The sequence below is a fragment of the Podarcis bocagei genome (assembly GCF_964188305.1).
Source record: "Podarcis bocagei genome assembly, chromosome: 13".
NCBI lineage: Eukaryota > Metazoa > Chordata > Lepidosauria > Squamata > Lacertidae > Podarcis > Podarcis bocagei.
The window spans coordinates 41765057-41786168 of record NC_138138.1 but is presented as its reverse complement, the minus strand read 5'-3'; the positions used below and the strand labels follow the sequence as shown (position 1 = coordinate 41786168).

The 21112-nt window shown below is 43.6% G+C and overlaps 1 protein-coding gene and 1 long non-coding RNA gene across 2 annotated transcripts in view; one reads left to right on the top strand and one right to left on the bottom strand.

Annotated features, from left to right (window-relative positions):
* LOC308570830 (interferon-induced very large GTPase 1-like) overlaps nucleotides 1-21112 on the top strand; it is a 110504-nt gene that overhangs the window by 77833 nt on the left and 11559 nt on the right. Inside the window, exons 10-14 of the mRNA XM_081165799.1 lie at nucleotides 8882-8953; nucleotides 13044-13115; nucleotides 13353-13424; nucleotides 15300-15371; nucleotides 20979-21050. Coding sequence (XP_081021925.1) covers nucleotides 8882-8953; nucleotides 13044-13115; nucleotides 13353-13424; nucleotides 15300-15371; nucleotides 20979-21050 — 360 coding nt within the window. The remainder of the gene's footprint in view (nucleotides 1-8881; nucleotides 8954-13043; nucleotides 13116-13352; nucleotides 13425-15299; nucleotides 15372-20978; nucleotides 21051-21112) is intronic.
* On the bottom strand, nucleotides 1583-6212 carry LOC308570924. The gene is made up of 6 exons (XR_014001231.1): nucleotides 6156-6212; nucleotides 4952-5215; nucleotides 3820-3887; nucleotides 2925-3204; nucleotides 2688-2833; nucleotides 1583-1819 (listed from the first exon to the last, which is right to left on the bottom strand). It is a non-coding gene; the product is annotated as an uncharacterized lncRNA (long non-coding RNA).

Here is a 21112-nt window from a genome sequence, read left to right as displayed (position 1 = left end):
TTATTCTTTTTCTCCTTATCTTTGCTTTTTCTTTTGTTCCTTTTCTTCTTTTTTGTTCTTTTTATATATGTGTGTGCTTATCTGAAATATATATGTATGTATTTACAATATTTTGCTTATATTTTGTAATAATTGTGCTAAATAAAACGAAAAAAATAAAATAAGGTCCCTTACAAATCTGAATAGGATTGATAACTAAAAAAAGGGGGGGAGCGTGCCCTGTTTTAAGAATGGTGTCAGTTTAAGAACGGACTTCCGGAATGGATTAAGTTTGTAAACCGAGGTACCACTGTACCAAGTCTTTTGCTAAATGAGCTAAGGGGAATTTGCTCTTCATGAAATGTGTTTTCTCTGAGGGAAGCCCCACTGGCTTCAGTGTAGCATAAATAGATTCCATTTTCACAATTTGGCAACAACTGCTAACTGGTTCTCTAGGCAAGATCTTTAGCCATTAGCAAGGAGACTGCCAAACAAATGAAAATTGTTTATTTCAATATTGGAAAGTTCACTTTTAGTGAACACCACTGTTGTTGGGAACCAAAGTAACCTCGTGAAGGGCAGCTGATAATCGCATCTCTGAGAGTCCGAGAAGTCCGAACTATCGTACTTACACGTTGTGTTTAAATTTACTACTAGCTTCAAACTGTTATTCTTAGCAGAATATACACGTTTTTCATTTCAACTCTTGAGTAGGAATTATTCCTTATATTGAAACTTTTGGCCAAAGTTCTTGATATATCCTTTTCAGTGCAGGGTGAAGAGTCAGCAGAAGAAGACTGGAAAAAATTTAAGGACTATTTACAAAAATACTGTAAAATTAAGGAAAGCCAAATTTGGTACAACAAGAGTTTATTAAGTGCTCTTTAAAGTCACACATACTGTAAAGAGCATTTCAAAAATTGAAGGAACAATAAATTAAGTTTCTAAACATGACAGAAAAACATTTAAAAATCAACAAAGTGTACAGTACATTTTCTAAGACTCTGGGGGACAACTCGAAGAAGGTTCCTCTTCCACTCTTTGTTTCTTGCTGAAGAACGCCCTCCTCAACTGTTCCCCCAGCCACCCACCACACAGAAATTCAAATCCAGAATTTTTTTAAAAAAACAGCAGAGTGGCCCAATGGTCACAGAAAATCATAAAAATGCAGAAAAAACACACACAAGCTTCCAGATTCTTGCAAACCCCTCCCCAACACCAAGTCCTTGAATTCCAAACACCCCAACCCAAAATCCAACCCCCCCAAAAAAAGTTTTAAAAGTTTAAAAGAAGTTTTGGGAAAGCTTCAAAAATCACCAAAGTCTTCAAAAACCTCAAAAAAGGCTACCACACCGCGTTCTGTGAGTTGCTCCTCGAAGTCAAGTCGCAACTGTATTAACGGTGATAAGAAAAAGGAAACAAACATGCAAGATGTTTTCGTTTTTCGTCTTGCGAAGCAAGCCCATATGGAAATTCGTCTTGTGAAGCAGCTCAAAAAACGGAAAACCCTTTCGTCTAGTGAGTTTTCCGTCTTGCGAGGCATTCGTCTTGCGGGGCACCACTGTACAAAAGCATTTGAAAGTACTTCCAATGCAGGTGGAGACTGAGATGAAGATCTAAACTCTTTTTGGAGGAAGGTCTTCAGAGCTACATCACCTGTCCAATGTGTAGTGGGAGAGGATTCTAAAGGGTCAGAATCCCAAAATTCAATTCACAGTATCAACTGTTCCCTGACGTGAGAAATCCTTAAAAGATCCAAGAGAAATTTCACACACCTGTATTTTTTGTGACCCCCTTCTGACTCACAAACCATGACTGGTTTGATTTTTTCTGGAAGCTCCTACAAGAAAACGGTAACCATAAGTGTGGAGGGCAGATCTCTTTTCCCATCTGAAAACAGGGTATTCTTGTCTGTATCTGACACCCCTGAGCCTAGGGCTTGCCGATCGGAAGGTCCGTGGTTCAAATCCCCACGACGGGGTGAGCTCCCGTTGCTCTGTCCCAGCTCCTGCCAACCTAGCAGTTTGAAAGCAAGTAGATAAATAGATACCACTCTGGCAGGAAGGTAAATGGTGTTTCCATGCGCTGCTCTGGTTTCACCAGAAGTGGCTTAGTCATGCTGGCCACATGACCTGGAAAAACTGTCTGCGGACAAACGTCGGCTTCCTGAGCCAGTAAAGCAAGATAAGCACCTTAACCCCAGAGTCATCTGCAACTGGGTTTAACTGTCAGGGGTCCGTTACTTTTTTAATATGTGTAAGACTGCGCATGCACGCATCATGCCGAACCCAGAAGTGACTCAGAAATGTCACCTGTCTAGAGGCATCCTTTGAAGCTGAACAGCAAGTTCATTAATTACCATATTTTTTGCTCTATAAGACTCACTTTTTCCCTCCTAAAAAGTAAGAGGAAATGTGTGTGCGTCTTATGGAGCGAATGCAGGCTGCACAGCTATCACAGAAGCCAGAACAGCAAGAGGGATTGCTGCTTTCACTGCGCAGTGATCCCTCTTGCTGTTCTGGCTTCTGAGATTCATAATACTTTTTTTCTTGTTTTCCTCCTCCAAAAACTAGGTGCATCTTGTGGTCTGTGCGTCTTATAGAGCGAAAAATACGGTAATGTACACAATGAATTAGAAATTCAGATTCAGAACCTTTGCTTTAAAAGTACCATGGGTGATGCAAATGATTAAAACTGCATCCTCTTACCTCACTGGGGCACCAGCTACCCCGGCCACTTTCCCCAGAACCTGCCGGGTTTTCCATCTCTGTGCTGCTTCCTTCCTCTGCAAACAGGGGGGATTCTAACTGTAGCCCTGAGTGGCCAAGAGTCTGGACTGGATCTTGCCCCAAGCCTGTAAAAGAAATACAACTCTTTACCTGAATTGATTGTTGCAAGGAGGAAGGAGGAAATTGCATTGTCCTTGGACTCTAAGCCAAACTCACCACGTATTGCAAGCAGCAGATTCTGGATGGAACCCGGATGTTCCATTTCTACACATTCAAGGAACTGGCAACAAGCTTGCTCCCCCCTTCCCTGGATCATACGCAGCAATTTGTTACTTTTCTCCTTGGAGTCTTCCTCTGCTTCCAGCAAGTCCCAGAATTCTTTCCGTGTGATAATATAGCAAGAGTATAACACATGCAAAATGTCCCTTCCAAGAATCTCAATTAATTATTTCCTTCCCTTGCAGATAATCTTCTTAGCAGAGATTGCGACTCCTTTCTGTTGCAGAAATGTTCCATTTGTTTTAGGCATCAGGAGAGGGGAAGAAAGCCTTAGAATCTGGTTAGGATACAAGTTGGGCCTGAGGTTCCCCATGCCTGGTCTCCTGCCCTCGCTGACCCTCTCGGCCACCTGCGATCTGACCCTCATCTGCCGCCCGGAAAACATGCTTAAATAATCCATAATGAAAAGAAACTATGATGTGATTTGCCACCACTTTAATAACTGTCAAGTATATATCTAGTCTTTGTGGTCCATTTTGCATCTTTCTCCAGGTTGTACCCCATTGCCTGGCCTTAGTGGCATTTTCTGCTTGCAAAGCATGACCAATGGCCGAGCATACAGAAACTTGAACTGGCTGACAGTTTGCCCTCTGGCCTCACACCCAAGATTTCTTCAAGGGTGAGTCTTCCCACATTGACCAGGAAACTATTACTTATCACCCAAAAACTTAGCACGGTCCACCCTAGGAACAGATTTGCCCATCCTTGTTTCTAGTTGCATCTCCCTCCCAAGGAAATTGCTAATGTTGCCTCATGCCAACTAACGTGAAATGCTGCCAGACAGGAGTCCTAGCCCTTTCTCTGTAAGCTGCCAAGCAAAATAGGAATGAACTTACCACACTTTTTCCTTTCCCACCTCTCTCTGCATTGTGTCCACATCAGCAGGCATGACCAGGTCATCTGCGAGTGGGAAAGATCCATACCAGTTGTTTATTCCCCCATAGTCTTATTTGTTTAATTGCCCCCCCCAAAAAAAAACATTTATTGGTGCAAAACTATGTATGTTCTTAATCTCCATCCAATGCCCGGGGGGGCACACTGACTCCCCACCCCAAATATATTTCCAGTGTGTATGGCAAGTGGGAGTGGAGTTGAATGCAGAGTCCATATAATGTCTGTGTTGTCAAAGCATGCTTGGCTGCATCCAAACCGCACAATCAGAAGTTATTCAAAGGCGGCAGAATTTATCTGTGCAGCAAATGTTGGCCCCTTCCGATTGAGTAAACAACACAATTTCTCCTCCTTGAATAAGCTATGGTTTTGATTTTCAATTTTAAGCAATATATAAAGTAAAAATGTTACAAAAAATATGGGGGGGGGTTGTAAATTGTCTAGAAGAAACTATTTCAACTCACTACACTGAAAATTTGTGGGAAATAACCTTTGTGGAAAATGCCATTTAATTTCCTGCCTCCCTCCTCTTCCTTTCTTTCACATAGCTTGGCTATTACAGTGGTACCTCAGGTTAAGAACTTACTTCGTTCCGGAGGTCCGTTCTTAACCTGAAACTGTTCTTACCCTGAGGTACCACTTTAGCTAATGGGGCCTCCTGCTGCCGCTGCACTGCCGCTGCACGATTTCTGTTCTCATCCTGAAGCAAAGTTCTTAACCTGAGGTACTATTTCTGCGTTAGTGGAGTCTGTAACCTGAAGCATCTGTAATCTGAAGTGTCTGTAACCCGAGGTACCACTGTATTGGCATGGGCAGACACCCTTAATGGCATTTTGTGCCACCCAAAAGCATTGGGCTGGACACAACTCAATGCCACCTAATAGAGGATGGTGAGCATATTATCTGAAGTGACCCTGAGCTTATTTTGGGGTACACATGTTCACTTCCTCTTTCTTTTTCTACATATTGTGGATATTTGGTGTGACCCAAAACTTCTTGCGGGGTTCAGATCACCACATAGCAATGATGAGCATTGCTCAAAACCAATGGCTATTGATTCCCAAATTCCTTACCTTCCCTGTCTGCCTGCAGCTCACAGTTGATGGCTTTCAGAACTCTGGCCGTCACTTCCAAGGCATAATCCGGGCCATAGTAGACGAGGAGCAGCTGGCTGAGATGCGAAACACTTGCTTCCTCCAGCAACTCCTTTGAAATATTCACAAAGCGCTTCTTGATGGGGAAATGGTGGACTTTGCCCTTGAACTTCTTTAGCTCAGACTCCTTCAATATTTTCAGAGTTTTCAGTAGAAAGGTATGTGAAGGTCATGCTCTTCTCACTGTTTTGCATAATAATATTGATGGGGGGAATCCAGTGAGCTCCCATTTACCAGCATAAAAGATAGTATTTCCCCTTCCCCTTCCCTTCATAGCACATTCAAAGTCAAAGTAAGTCAGGCTGGGCTGAGTGACAGGCCACATGCTTTGCATGCAGAAGGCCCCAGGTTCAATCCTAGACTAACTTACTAGATGGACCAATTCAGATATTAGATGGGAGCTTCTGGTGTTCCAGAGGGTCTGGGAAGGCCTGCAAGCTTTCTGAACGTATTACAGGCCTGTTTTAAATATTTGCAGTGCTGAAACAGGAGAGGAATAAGACTCTGCCTTCTGCATAGGACAACCCGAACCCCAAGTCCAAAGGACTGAGGCAATTCCTTTCCTTCGTTTTTGCTGTTCTGTGTATCCTAAGGGTGTTGAAGGTATTTGTAATGCCTTAAGGAATAATAGTAACTCTTTACACAAGTCAGAGGTGCCAAATTGAATAAAACTTTGGGGGAGGGGCAGGTAAGCCCCTCCTTGCATAATCAAGCACATGATGCTGTACACACACACACCATTTGAATAGCAATGCCCATCAACTTGGGGGAAGAGGCCCCCCTCAAATATTTTATTGGGGGAGGGCAAAGCATGGGCGTAGCCAGGATTTATGTTAGGGGAGGGCAGGACTTTTGTTAGGGGGAGGGAGAACCGATCTATCTGGGACGCAATTGGCCAGTTAAGTATTTTTATTTACTGACTTGACTTGGTGGGGGCAGCTGCCCTCCTGCACCCCCCCCCCTGGCTACGCTTATGGCCAAAGACCTCCTCGGGCCCCTAGGAGGTGGCTTCTGTGTTCTGATTGCTATCAGCAGGCTTTGCATATGAAGGCACGTGCAGCCAAGAAATCTGCTGCCAGGGCGGACTCAACTCCTGGGACGATCGGGACGCACGCAGGTTTACCTGGCCTGGTGAAGGAGAGGACCAGGCTGCTCGCCTCGTCCTTGCCATCGATGTCCCCAGGACGCAGTGTGGGAGCTGATCAACAGGTCTGTAAGGCGCTAAGCATCGGCCTCCTCCAGGATATGCTTCGGGGAAATGGGCACAGCCTTTCAGGACAGGGGTCTCGTAGAGGCTTCTTCTCGTAGAGGGGGTCTGGAGAACTTCTTCGGGTCGTCCTCGCTCAGACCCGGAAGGGTCTTCAGCAGCCGGGCACGGGGGGGGGGGTCGAATCCACCCGAGGGCGACTGGGCAGCGGGAAAGAGCCGAACCTTAGCTAGTTGCTAGTCCCTTCCAGCAAAAGGCGCGAGGCTGCAGCATCGAAAAAGAGGGAGGGAGGGAGGGAGGGGACGGGGGTGCCGTCCTCCGAAAGCACCGTCGCTGCGGCTTGGCAGATGCCGCTGGTTGAGGCCAAAGTTCTTGCGACATGTATGGAAGCGAGAGACGCGTGGAGGAGAGCCCAAACGCTGCACTCAAGTTCCCTCTCTTATCAGCCCTTTTAAGGGAAACCTGCAGGCAGACGCTACATTCTATTTTGGGGAGGGGGATGAAGAAACCCTTTAATAGAACTCATGTGTTATCTCAGAACCCATGTCAGAGGGAGACTTTCAGTTTCAGTTTCTGCTCTCTGCCTTTAAATATAGGGGAGGCGCAAGTGTTTGCTAGCTGGAGCTGAGAAGTCTTTCTGCTGCTCCTACAGAGAAAAGAAGGTAGGCTCTACTCCTTTCTACCTGAGATGCAAAGCATACAGATCTTCTGTGAATGCTTAGAGTTTGTGTACATTTCATGAACTCTTCCTTATTAAATGGAATTTCCAATTGTGAAAGATCCCACCCCACATTTGGGGTGATATTAGTATCTACTGCGTGCCGAAATCAGTGGTCCCTTCAGTAGCATATATATATATCTTGTGGGAACAACACAAAAGTGATTTTAGATAGTTCTTTAATTTAATAATAATAATAATTAATAATAAATGTTTTTGGGAAAGTTGTTGCATTGTGTTCTTCCTATTCAAAAACCTATACAGGTCAATGTAAAACTGGTAGGCATAATCAGTATGGTTACCAACTGATCAGAAAAAATGCTGTGTCCTGTGCCTTTTACTGTGGTTTTTGCTGCACAGAAGAGGCAGAGATGCATTTCACAGCATGGAGTGAATCACCACTTCCTGTTAGCTGCACATCCTCAGAAATTATTGAAAAGCATTAAAAAATACTCAATTAATTACGTTTCTGTGCCCCTAGCAGAAGCCTGTCCCTCCTAGCTCAAACCTTTTGGGGTGATCTCCAACTTTCTGGGACTCCCCTAACAAAGATCCTGGCTACGCCCATGGGTGTGTGTTCCAAAATCTGCACCTCTCCACTCTGGCTTAGAGTGGCTAGGAGCCTGTCTGTCAGTACACTGCCCGGGATGCTCCTCTGCTAAGGAGGGAAGGCGACAGAAGGGAAAGCAATGAGTGGGAGGAGGCAGGCAGACAAATGGAGGAGGAGGAAGCGGAGGGAAGCACACCTGACCCCAGTGGCCCTGGAGGAAGTCACTGGCAGAGCGTGAAAGGCAACAAAAAGAAGCCGTTTCTGGCCCATGGTCTATTCCAGCTTCAGAGGCACCAAAGCAGCCCCTTGCCAAGGGCTCAAGGTCTGCTTGTGGCTCTCCCTTTTCTGCAGCTGCTCAATCTCCCTCACACAAGTATCACCCCAAACCTTCCAGTGCATTTCCTGCATGCAAAAATGTCTGGCTGAGGAGGGGAGGGGGTTTGTTGTGCATGTGCTAAGAGTCAAATTAAATTGCGCAAAATAAATTTGCTGGTAAGCAACTGAATCCCACCCTAAAATAGCAAGTCTGGAACCACCCACAGTTTTCAGCTGAAGTAGAAAAACAAAAATTCTGATTTGGTATAAGACAACTTTTGAAAGCTGAACAGATTCTAATTCTTTCCCCCCCTCCTCTTGCTCTTTAAATAAAATGTTTCTTTCACAGACTGCTGCTTTCAGAGATGATGTCCAGCTATGAAATTATACGCAAAGGGAGAAAGCAATTAATTGATATACTTCAGAAGGACATAGACTGTGTTTTAGATGACTTACGCTCAGAGATTGTCATCACAAAAGAAGAATATGAGGGGCTGGAGAAAATCAAAGACTCAAAGAAAAAAAGTAGAGAGTTGCTTATTCTGATACAAGAAAAAGGGGAAGCTGCCTGTAGCCAATTCCTGGAATGCTTAGAAGTCGCATGTCCTAGTTCAAATCATGCCCTGCAAGTTCAAAAACACGGTGAGTCTCACCACTCTTCCCAAACCTTAAAAACATTTAGATATATCTTCCTTCTTCCTTGTTATCACAACATCCATATGAGTTAAGAAACCACTTATCACTTTACAGATGAGACGCAAAATCCGCTCCAGAGTTCTGGCCACTCAGTCCTGATGTCGGAATCCCATCCAGGTGAGTTTGCAGATTAGCAGCAGAGGCTGGAGCCATTGGTTTTTTTTTGCCTTTTTAAAACCTATTTCTTTGAGGCAGGTGCAGGAAAATATTTCACAACCTATTTGAAGTTGGACATGCCTATTGTAGTGCAACAACCTTAGGAGGGCGTGTCCACAGGTTTCTCATCCCCTGATCTAGCATGCTGTATAACTGCAAATGTTCAGAATGTCTACCCCATTTTACTAGAAACTAGTTTGTTTCTAGGTTGCTCAGTTGGTGATGAGGAAAGTAAAATTCAGAAACACCCAGAGGAAGAGAAGATAGATCTTGAAATAAGTAATCCCACCTAATCAATGGTGTAACGAAGGGAGAAAGTGAGGGGGTGCAGCTCTGGGATTCTTTTTTCAGAGCAGTAACAATGACATAATCTGCTGGAAAAGTACATGGGTGGAGTTAAGTAGAACAGTGATTGCTCCAACCGCATTAAAACTGCATTAGTTACTTCTACCCTCAACTACCTTTAAACAAACATTCCCCAGCAAAAAAACCTAGGCTAAAACAAATCACGTATACTTAGCTTTGAAAATAAGTAAATGTTTTGCTCACAGAGTCTCCAGAAGTTTAATAAGGTTTAGTCTTATTATAAGTTACTGTAAGTTTAAGTTAAGTCTGCTGCAATTAGTTTTCTTATGGACTATGCCAATCCTGCTTCAAAGCAACCACGGAGGAAGGAAAGAGGGGACCCATGGATCCTCTTCGCTGCTCGAGGCTGCAGCAGATTCCCTCCTCCCGGGCTCCCTTTGAAGCAGCAAAATGGGAGGGGAGCAGCTTACACTCGTGTAAGCAGCTTCTCTCCCACTTTCCTCCTTCAAACCAACCACGGAGGAGGGAAGGAAGGGGACCATGGATCCTCCGCTGCTCACAGCTGCAGCGGATTCCTCCTCCTTGATTGCTGGGAGTTTCTCTGGGCAGGAATTCCCTCAGCTTAAGTGGGGTGGGGGAAGTGTGGCAGGTGGGGGGGGGGGTACTGAGAGACACATGGCTCTCAGATGAAAATTGGGAGTGGGCATTGTGTGAAGTGGCTGTGGATCTCCTGCCGCAGAACTGTAGGACTGTATAGAGTTGGGAGGGCCACCCAAGGGTCATCTAGCCCAGCCCCCTCACAATGTAGGAATCACAGCTAAAGAACGCCAGGCAGATGGTCCCCCAACCGCTGCTTAAAAGCCTCCAGTGGTGGAGACCCCAAACACCTTCCAAGGTCATAGAATTGCAGGGTTGGAAGGGAACCCCAAGAGTCATCTAGTCCAGCCCCGGTGGACAGCGGGCGCAATCCATCCCGTTGCACAAGACTAAAGATGCTGTGCAAGGCTAAAGAAGAAGCCAAGGCAGTGAGCGGGATGGATCGCGCTTGCTGCCTTGTCTTCTTTAGCTGCATTGGAGAGGTTTAGCTCCTGGCTGGAGAGGTTGCGTGGCTATGGATCCCGCGCACTGTCTTGGCTTCTTTGCTCTTTGGGGCTGGGGGGGGGGGAACCCGGGCTTCCCCCGCAGCCCCGAGAAGCTCTAGGAGAAGTGGACAGGCTGCATGCAGTCTGTCTGTTGCTCTTTGGGGCTGGGGGGGGGGATAATATTTTTTTCCTTGATTTCCCCCTCTAAAAACTAGGTGCGTCCTGTGGTCCGGTGCATCCAATAGAGCGAAAAATACGGTATTTACTCTGCTAACTTACATCAGAGTTCTGCTCTGGATCAATACTGAGTAGAATTCCATGAGTTACACCTTCATCAGGAGCGTATTTCGGTGTTCCTTCCTAGAGCATTCATTCCCTGAGAAGAAAGATGACAGCCCAAGAACACGGCTGGACGCTTTCAGAGGTACTTAATTTTGTAAAGCAAGAGCACACCTCAAAGTCAATACCAAAAGGACCAAAAAGCGCAAATATACTGAGCTGTATCACATTAAAGATGGGATGCGGGTGGCGCTGTGGGTTAAACCACAGAGCCTACGACTTGCCGATCAGAAGGTCGGCGGTTCGAATCCCTGCGACTTGGTGAGCTCCCGTTGCTCAGTCCCTGCTCCTGCCAACCTAGCAGTTTGAAAGCACCTCAAAGTGCAAGTAGATAAATAGGTACCGCTCCGGCGAGAAGGTAAACGTTGTTTCCGTTTGTTGCTCTGGTTCGCCAGAAGAGGCTTAGTCATGCTGGCCACATGACCCAGAAGCTGTACGCCGGTAAAGCGAGATGAGCGCCACAACCCCAGAGTCGGTCAGGGGTCCCTTTACCTTATCACATTAAAGAAGAGTCTGTCTAAACCCCACAGCAAGGCCTTGGCACCTCTCTTTTTTATTATTGATTTTCCAAATTATTACAAATCAAACCTAATTAATTTAATACAGTTTTATAAAATCAGGTTTCCCACTCCTGTTGCCAGCATATGTCCATCTCTTCTTTTTTTGCCATTTCATTTTTTCTTAAAATCCACTTAAAATCTTTGCTAGTTGTAAACCATTCTCACTGCTGCCGATATATCATCTTTGTAAACAGTAGACTTCTTATTTTCCATAAGTACAGATTCCTTTTCACATGTGTAGTCATTCAAATCAATATTCTCAGACCTGTTGTGGAGGGATATTCGGTCTCCCTTCTTGTTTCCATCCCTGCAACTTTTGCAAAGTCACATTCCAAACCATCTTGCTTGCAGGCTAAAAATAGCTTGTTTTTCCTTGACACAAAGTCTTTTCCCATATAATCCACTTTGGTACCTTTCTCCCTCTCTACAGATCAGGTCCATAAATCCTTTTAATTGCAGTCCATTCAACCTTGGGCTGGGGTGTAGTAAAATCATTTTAAATTTTGGTACCTTTCTCCCTCTCTACAGATCAGGTCCATAAATCCTTTTAATTGCAGTCCATTCAACCTTGGGCTGGGGTGTAGGGTGTAGTAAAATCATTTTAAATTCCTTATTAAGCATATTTGCCCTCCCCCCCCCCCAATTTTCTTGGTAATCCTGTTGTGAAAATTCTATCAATTGCTATTGTAAAATTCAAGTCGCTGTTCTCAGGCCTGTTATGGAGGAATATTGGTTTGTCCTCTTTGTTTCATTCCCTGCGACTTTTACAAAGTCACATTCCAAGCCATCTTGTTTGCAGGCTAAAAATAGCTTCCAGATAACATATTCGTACTGTGCCATTGTAGTTCTACTCTGGTGTTTTCCCTTAACACAAACTTTCCCCGGATGATCTGCTTTGGGCCTTTTCTCCCTCCCTACAGGTCTGATCTATAAATCATTTTAATTGCCGTCCATTCAACCTTGGTCGGGGGGGGGGGGTAGGACATAGTAAAATCATTTTAAATCCTTGTTAAACATAAATCATTTCTGCACCCTTTCCTCAGTATCACAGCACTGTCATACCTCTGCTTATGTATCCCTCTGGATAAGTAAACTTCGGGTTGCGAATGCGGGATGTGCAGAAGCCTGCCTCCAGTTACGTACTTTTCGGGATACGGCTGGGCCTCTGGAACGGATCCTGTCTGTAACCCGGAGGTACCACTGTAATACAAACAGAATAAAATCAACATGACATACATACAGTTCTTTCATTTTCGCAGGAGAGGACAGGCAAAAGAAACCATTTGGCGTCCATATAGAGAGAGCACAAAACCCCCTGTCCTCTCCTTCAATCAACTGCTGTAGTAAAGTTTGTCACGCTTCAGAGAAAGTTCATCCAATACCTCCAGAGAGCTAATTACAGTCCTTTTGGCAACTGATTATGTCGCTTCAGGAGCACCTCTTGATGGCCCTCAATGTTTCAAATTGTTAAGGAACCCTTCACAAATCAAGCCGCCAATGGAGGAGCGTCCATGGCAGGGACACACTCCCAGGTTGCATCCATACTGCCTTTCAGTTTAGGCCAGGCATAGGGCAAACTCTGGGCCTCCAGATGTTTGGACTACATTTCCCATCATCCCTAGCTAACTGGACCAGTGGTCAGGGATGAGGGGAATTGTAGTCCCAAACATCTGGAGGGCCGGAGTTTGCCTGTGCCTGGTTTAGGCAGCCTTGGACTTAAGCAACACCATGGGATACAGTGAATTTCCCAGTATCCCATGAGGAGCATTGCCAGGAATTTCACCTCATAAAAACCTGGTTAATTACTGCTTGAACCTCCCCCCTTCCCCAGAGGGCAGAGGTGAGCAGGCACCATATTTGTGGATGTGACTGGAAACCAGGCCTTGGCATCTCTTTCCAGGAGTGGGGAACCCGTGGTCCTCCCATCACCCCCAGCCAGCATGGCTGGTAGTCAAGAATGTTGGAAGTTGTTGAACCTTGGGAGGATGTGTCCGCAGGTTTCTCATCCCGATCTAACATACTGTATAACTGAAAATGTTCAGAATGTCTACCCCATTTTGCTAGAAAATTGTTTGTTTCTAGGTTGCTCAGTCAGTGAAGAGGAAGGTGAAATACAGAAACACCCAGAGGAAGAGAAGAGAGATCTTGAAATAGGTAATCCCACCTAATCAATGGTGTAATGAATTGAGAAAGTGAGGGGGTGCAGCTCAGGGATTCCTTTTTCAGAGCAGGAGCAATGACATGATCTGCTGGAAAAGTACCTGTCTCAGCATGTAGCTTTTGTTGCTAAACCACTTTGAGATGTTTCATGGGAAATATATACGTAAATAGGTTGCCACATTGGAGAAGGCATTTTTAGATGGTTGTGCTAATGTGAGCTTCTGTCTCTAGGTTGTCCAAGTCAAGAGAAAGAAGATGATGTCCGGGAAGAATTGGAGGAAGAGAATAAACACCCCACCCCAGGTAATCCCTCCTAATCATCATCACAGTGGAAAGGGAATGTAGGATGTGTTGGAGAGAGAGTTTTGGAAGAGAGATCTTATGCTCTCGTAGCAGAGTAAATGCTGCGTGCTTAGGAAGTGCTCTTCAGCTCCATGGTACCATTTGTGTGGAGTACCTCAGGGTTCAATTTTATCCCCTATGCTGTTTAACATCTACAGTGGTGCCTCGCAAGACGAAATTAATTCGTTCCGCAAGTCTTTTCGTCTTGCGCGGTTTTTCGTCTTGCGAAGCATGGTCAGTCGCAACTGCACCTCTTCAAGCGGTTTTAAGAAAAAAGGAAACAAACTCGCAAGACGTTTTCATCTTGCGAAGCAAGCCCATAGGGAAAATCGTCTTGCGAAGCAACTCAAAAAACGAAAAACCCTTTCGGCTTGCGCGTTTTTTGTCTTGCGTGGTATTTGTCTTGCGAGGTACCACTGTACATGAAACCACTGAGTAGGATCATCCTGAAACAGTTCAGGAGGACCCACAGTCTCCTCAGAGAGAAAGGCCTGCTTTGGGGGGGGGGGTGGAGAGAAGCCCTGCGCGCTCCGACAGTCTTCTCAGGTCTGTTTGACTTTTCTCACACGTTTAGTGACTTGTCCATCTAGTAACAATTTGAATCTTTCATGAAGATATCCAAACATAACTACTGTATCTGTGATATAAAGATCCATTTGATTGATTGATTGATTGATTGGGTATTAAATTAGTAAATAAATAAATAAACTTAGGTGACTTTGGAGGGTGGTAGATCACTGCTAGTTTGTTATACTGGTAGTAGATCACAACCTATTTGAATTTGGACGTGCCTATTATAGTTCAACAACCTTGGGAGGGCGTGTCCACAGGTTTCTCATCCCCTGATCTAGCATACTGTATAACTGAAAATGTTCAGAATGTCTACCCCATTTTGCTAGAAACCTGTTTGTTTCTAGGTTGCTCAGTTGGTCAAGGGGAAGGTGAAATTCAGAAACACCCCGAGGAAGAGAAGATAGATCTTGGAATAGGTAATCTCACCTAATCACTGGTGTAATGAAGGGAGAAAGTGAAGGGGTGCAGCTCAGGGATTCCTTTTTCAGAGCAGGAGCAATGACATGATCTGCTGGAAAAGTACATGGGTAGTTGAGGAGCTCTTGAACTAAAGAATTTACTAGTACAGTGGTACCTCGGGTTACATACGCTTCAGGTTACATGAGCTTCAGGTTACAGACTCCGCTAACCCACAAATATTACCTCAGGTTAAAAACTTTGCTTCAGGATAAGAACAGAAATAGGGCGGCGGCGGCGCAGTAGCAGGAGGCCCCATTAGCTAAAGTGGTCCTTCAGGTTAAGAACAGACCTCTGGAACAAATTAAGTACTTAACCCGAGGTACCTCTGTAATTCACTTTAATTCCTCATTGTTGCTGCTTTTGGGTGGGGGGTGGAGAGAAGCCCCGCACACTCCGACAGTCTCCTCAGGTCTGTTTGACTTTTCTCACACATTTAGTTATTGTCCATCCAGTAAAAATTTGAATCTGTCATGAAAATATCCAAACATAACTACTGTATCTGTGAAATAAAGATCCATTTGATTGATTGATATATTGATTGGGTATTAAACAAACAAACAAACAAATAAATAAATTTAAATGACTTTGGAGGGTGGTAGATCACTGCCAGTTTGTTATACTATTTCTTTGAGGCAGGTCCAGGAAAATATTTCACAACCTATTTGAAGTTGGACATGCCTATTGTAGTCCAACAACCTTAGGAGGGCGTGTCCACAGGTTTCTCATCCCCTGATCTAGCATACTGTATAACTGCAAATGTTCAGAATGTCTACCCCATTTTACTAGAAACTAGTTTGTTTCTAGGTTGCTTAGTTGGTGATGAGGAAGGTAAAATTCAGAAACACCCAGAGGAAGAGAAGATGGATCTTGAAATAGGTAATCTCACCTAATCAATGGTGTAACGAAGGGAGAAAGTGAAGGGGTGCAGCTCTGGGATTCCTTTTTCAGAGCAGGAGCAATGACATGATCTGCTGGAAAAGTACATGGGTAGTTGAGGAGCTCCTGAACTAAAGAATTTACTAGTACAGTGGTACCTCGGGTTACATACGCTTCAGGTTACAGACTTCGCTCACCCAGAAATAGTACCTCGGGTTAAAAAATTTGCTTCAGGATGAGAAGAGATATTGTGCTCCGGCAGCGCGGCAGCAGCAGGAGGCCCCATTAGCTAAAGTGGTGCTTCAGGTTAAGAACAGTTTCAGGTTAAGATCAGACCTCCGGAACGAATTAAGTACTTAACCCGAGATACCACTGTACACTTTCGTTCCTCATCGCTGCTGCTGTGTGGTTTCAGGTGCTGTTGCGAATATTGGCCAAGGCTGCAGAAAGGTCTGTTCCATTGTTGGTCCCTTAATGGGGACATGACTTTTTAGTGGTGATTCTTATCCCAGCATGTAGCTTTTGTTCGTAAAGCACTTTGAGATGTTTCAAGGGAAATATATAAATAGGTTGCCACATTGGAGAAGGCCTTTTTAGATGGTTGTGCTAATGTGAGCTTCTGTCTCTAGGTTGTCCAAGTCAAGAGAAAGAAGATGATGTCCGGGAAGAATTGGAGGAAGAGAATAAACACCCCACCCCAGGTAATCCCTCCTAATCATCATCACAGTGGAAAGGAAATGTAGGGTGTGTTGGAGAGAGAGTTTTGGAAGAGAGATCTTACGCTCTCGTAGCAGAGTAAATGCCACATGCTTAGGGAGTGCTCTTCAGCTCCATGGAACCATTTGTGTGGAGTACCTCAGGGTTCAATTTTATCCCCTATGCTGTTTAACATCTACATGAAACAGTAGTTTCATGAGTAGGATCATCCTGAAACAGTTCAGGACCACCCACAGTCTCCTCAGAGAGAAAGGCCTGCTTTGGGGTGGGGGGTGGAGAGAAGCCCTGCGCGCTCCGACAGTCTCCTCAGGTCTGTTTGACTTTTCTCACATGTTTAGTTGCTTGTCCATCTGCTTGAAAAGTACATGTGTAGTTATGTTCTTGTTGAGTACCTCCAATACAGTTATAAACAGCAGGGGTGATAGAGGGCACCCCTGTCTCGTCCCTTTTGAGATATCAAAAGTCTCTGAAACGTTGTTTATAATAAGTTTGGCTCTTTGATTGTGGTATATGGCTTCTACACCCTTCATAAATCCTTCTCCCATTCCCATTGTTTTTAAGTCCTCTTTCATAAATCGCCAGGAGACTTTGTCAAATGCTTTCTCCACATCGATGAAAATCAACACTGCTTGTTTATCAGTTCTGTTTTCTAGATATTTGATGATGTCTACTACATTTATCATACTATCTTTCAACTGTCTCCCCAGTAAAAAGCCAGCTTGATCTTTATTAATTATTTTATTTAGAAGCCTTTTCAATCTTTCCGCCAAAACATCTGCAAATAATTTATACTCATTATTCAATAATGAAATGGGCCTATATTTTTGTTTTGTTTTGTTTTTAAAGGCCTGATTTTATTTATTTATTAATATTGTATCATAGCAGCCTATAGTTTTTAACCTCTAGACCATCAGTATCTTTTGGGGGGATTAAGGTAATATATGCTTCTTTCCACGTACTTGGAATTTCCCCTTCTTTTAAAATATTTTTCATAACCTCACATAATACTGGTGTGACTTGGTCACATAATATTTTATAATTTTATAATATTTAGCCGATATGCCATCCATGCCTGGCGATTTCCCGATCTTCATTTTCCCTATTGCCTTTCTGACTTCTTGTTCTGTGATTGTCTGATTTAGTTGTTCTCTTTCTTCTTTTGTAATTTGTTGTAGTTGATGTTTTTGTTGATAATCCTCTATTCTATCGTCGGCTTCTTTCTCTTTCTTATATAGATCTTTATAGTATTTCTGGAATGCTCTTATCTCTTTACTGTCTTCTATTATCTTTTCTCCCTCTCTTATTTTACATATTATATTTTGTTTTTGTCTTGCCTTTATTTGCCATGCCAGATATTTTCCTATTTTATTAGCAGACTCGAAATTCTTTTGTCTCATCATTTTGATTCTCCATTCTACTTCCTGATTCACCACCACGGAAAACTGAGCTTGCAGCATTTTTATATTTTGCTTTATTTTTTCATCTTTTGGCTTAATTGTTAGCAGTCTCTCATTCTCCATGAGGTGTGCTAAGATTTCCTCTTTTTACTTTTCTCTCCCCCTTTTTTGATGGCTGTTTTTTTGAATTAAAAAGCCTCTCATGGCGGCTTTACTTGCGTCCCATACTGTTTCTATAGGTGTTTCTTTATTTAGATTCCAGTTAAAATATTCTATAATTGTTTCTTTCGCTTTATCTATTATCTTCTGATCATTGAAAAGACTTGTTCATTCTCCATCTAAATGATGAAGGATCTTTTCCTCTCACCTCCAAATACACCGGATTATGATCAGACAGAGTCCGTGGAAAATTTCTGGTTTAAATGACCTCGGGACTAATTTCTTAGATATCCAAATATAGTCTATTCTTCCCCAACTTTGATATGGATTCAAAAAGAAAGTAGGTTATTTTGTTGTGGGGTTTTTAAGTCTCCATATATCTATTAGTCCCATAGTGTCCACCAGGTCAAAAAATGACCTGGGTAGTTTACCCTCGTTTGTGTCTCTTTTTCTTATGGATCTATCCAGATCTGGGATGACCACACCATAAAGGTCACCCATTAATATCAAATGTTGATCCAGAAAGTCTAGCAACGTGTCAGCTAATTTCAAATAGAAGTCTTATTTTTTATCGTTAGGTGCATACACTCCTACTAACTTTATACTCTCCCCTTGGAACGTTATTTGCACTATTATCACTCTTCCTTCTTCATCTTTGTAGATTAATTTTGGGTCATACTTTTCTTTTATATAGAACACCACTCCTCTTTTTTATTTTTGTCTGAAGCAATAAAATCTATCCCCAATCTTTTGTTACTTAAAATCCTCTTATGCTTTCTTGCAATGTGGGTTTCTTGCAAGCAGATTATGTCAAGATTCCATTTAATCAACACATTTTCAATTTGATTTCTTTTATATTTATTATTAAGTCCATTTACATTCCATGACAATATTTTCAGGGCCATTTTTATTTAAGTATCAACCAAGGTTAAGTCTTGTTTAAATTTCGTGTTCTTTACTGTCTGTTTCTTCCTCTTCCTCCTCCTCCTCCTCCTCCTCTCCTTCTCCTGTTTCTCCTGCTGTTCTTCCTCCTGTCTTTTCTTCTCCACCTTTCCCAACTCTTTATCATATCTTCTGGCAAATTTCTCGAGGTCCTGAGGACTAGATAGCTTGAATCTCTTTTCTTTATAATAGAATGAGATCCCTTCCGGGAATTCCCATCTGCATTGAATTCCGTTGTTTTTTTTAGCTGACCCACTAATTGTTTATAAATGTCTCTACGTCGAAAAAATCTGGCTGGAACCTTCTTAAATATGATAATTGCCTTCCCATCAATACATAGATTTTTGTTATAATTTAATGTCAGGATCTCATTCCTCATGTCCATAGAATTAAACATAACCAATACGTTCCCCGGCGATTTCTTCCCTCTCGCTCTAGCAGATTTTACCTTTATTCAAAATGCATTTGCTATTGTATAGCCTATCTCCTCTTCCCTCGTGTCCAGCCAGTTCGCTAATTCTTTAATTAATTTAGCTCTTTGTGATGGCCTGGGAATCTGATTCAGAGGCTGAACCGGAGGAACCCCAGCCTGCACAGGAGTCCCCGCCTTCAGGGCCGGCTGAACTGTGGCAGGGCCTTGGATCTGAAGCACCTGCACCTGTGCTGGATCCTCAGGAGCAGGCACCAGGTGAATCCTCTCTGGCTCCGGAGGTGATTGAAGACACAGTGCCTACAGGTGCGCCTCTCCCAGCCCTGTCAGGGGAAGATGAGTCTCCCCCTGGGTCCATTAACCCTCCAGTCTCTCCTGAGCTGCAGAGGCTCAGGGCAGAGAGGCGGAGGGAACTGGTTTCTCCCAGGAGGAGTGCTCGCCTTAAGGCCAGGAGAGGCGGATCTCCTGGGGGCCGGGACCGCCCCTGGCCTCAGAGAAGATAAAGGCGAGTCAGCCCAGTCCCAGGTTGCGGTAGCAACGTTGTTGAAGAGCTGTTTCGGCCAGCACCCTGTCCTGTTCCTCAAGAGTTCCTGTCCTTGCCCTGCTCCTCGCCCTGGACCCCGCTTCGCCCGTGGAGGACCGTCTGCTGACCCTCAACTCAGTTCCTGGACCTCACCCCACGGTAACCTCTCCCTGGGACCAGCTCACTCTTATATTTTCATTTACCTCCTCAGGAATCCCTCTGAATTTCAAATTTAACTGTTTCTGCCTCATCTCTAACATTGTCATGTTGTCCAGTAGTTCTTCTTGTCTTTTACTTATCTCCTTTACTTCTCCTTTAATCCTATCTGTCTCCCTTCTACTCTCCTTTAAATCTTTCTGAGCCCTTTTCATTGACTCTTCCAGCACCTTAGATCTTACCGTTAGGCCCTTCACTTTGCCTGTCAATTCTCCCACCACCCCCTCCAATTTTTTATCTAATGTATCCTGAACTTCCAACAATTTTTTCTCAATAGATTGTTCATTTTGTTTAAACTCCTTTCTTATTTCAACCATTAACTCATCATAGTCCTTTATCTCTTTCCCATTCTTGCCATTCTCCTGTCCAGATGGTTTCCTTTCCCCTGGTGTTCCCACTTTTTTCTTCATTCTGTCACAGTTACTTAATCAAATATTTATTTACTAATGTTGTTCTATTTTCCACCCCTAGGGGTCGTAAGTTTAAATATACAGTTTTTCAATTCTTCAATTGCAGTTCCCCTCTTTCTCCACACGGCGGCAGCAGTTCCAATAGTAGTCTTTCCCTAAATAGAGTTGCTTTCAATTTCTTTGTTCTTCAAAAGGAGTTTCTCCTTTCACGTGGCTGGAGGACCAGATGGGGAAGCTGCCATAGAAAACCAGGAAGAAAGGCACATGGAGTAAACGGGGAGGAGATAAACCCCCAAAGGACGAAGAGGGTGGAGGGGCAAATAAGAAAGAAAAAAGGGGGGAAAGGAAAGAAGGGAGAAGAAAATAGAAGAAAGAAACAAAAAGGGGAAAAATAAAAAGAGGGGGAGAAAAGTTGGAAATAAAAAATAAAAAAGGATAAAAAATAAAAGTAAAAATCAAAATCAAAAGCTTATTCTCAATGGTGTATTTCAAAGTTAGCGTCTTCTTTTTTCCTCCACTTGTTGGCTTAATCCATAAATTCTCCATGCATGACCAATAATCAGGTATGATAAAGCGTACTGTACTGTATGTCTTCTCCCCTACCACGTAGGGAGCGAGAAAGGTCTGTAGAAAGGTCTGTTCCATTGTTGGTCCCTTAATGGGGACATGACTTTTTAGTGGTGATTCTTATCCCAGCATGTAGCTTTTGTTCGTAAAGCACTTTGAGATGTTTCAAGGGAAATATATAAATAGGTTGCCACATTGGAGAAGGCCTTTTTAGATGGTTGTGCTAATGTGAGCTTCTGTCTCTAGGTTGTCCAAGTCAAGAGAAAGAAGATGATGTCCGGGAAGAATTGGAGGAAGAGAATAAACACCCCACCCCAGGTAATCCCTCCTAATCATCATCACAGTGGAAAGGAAATGTAGGGCGTGTTGGAGAGAGAGTT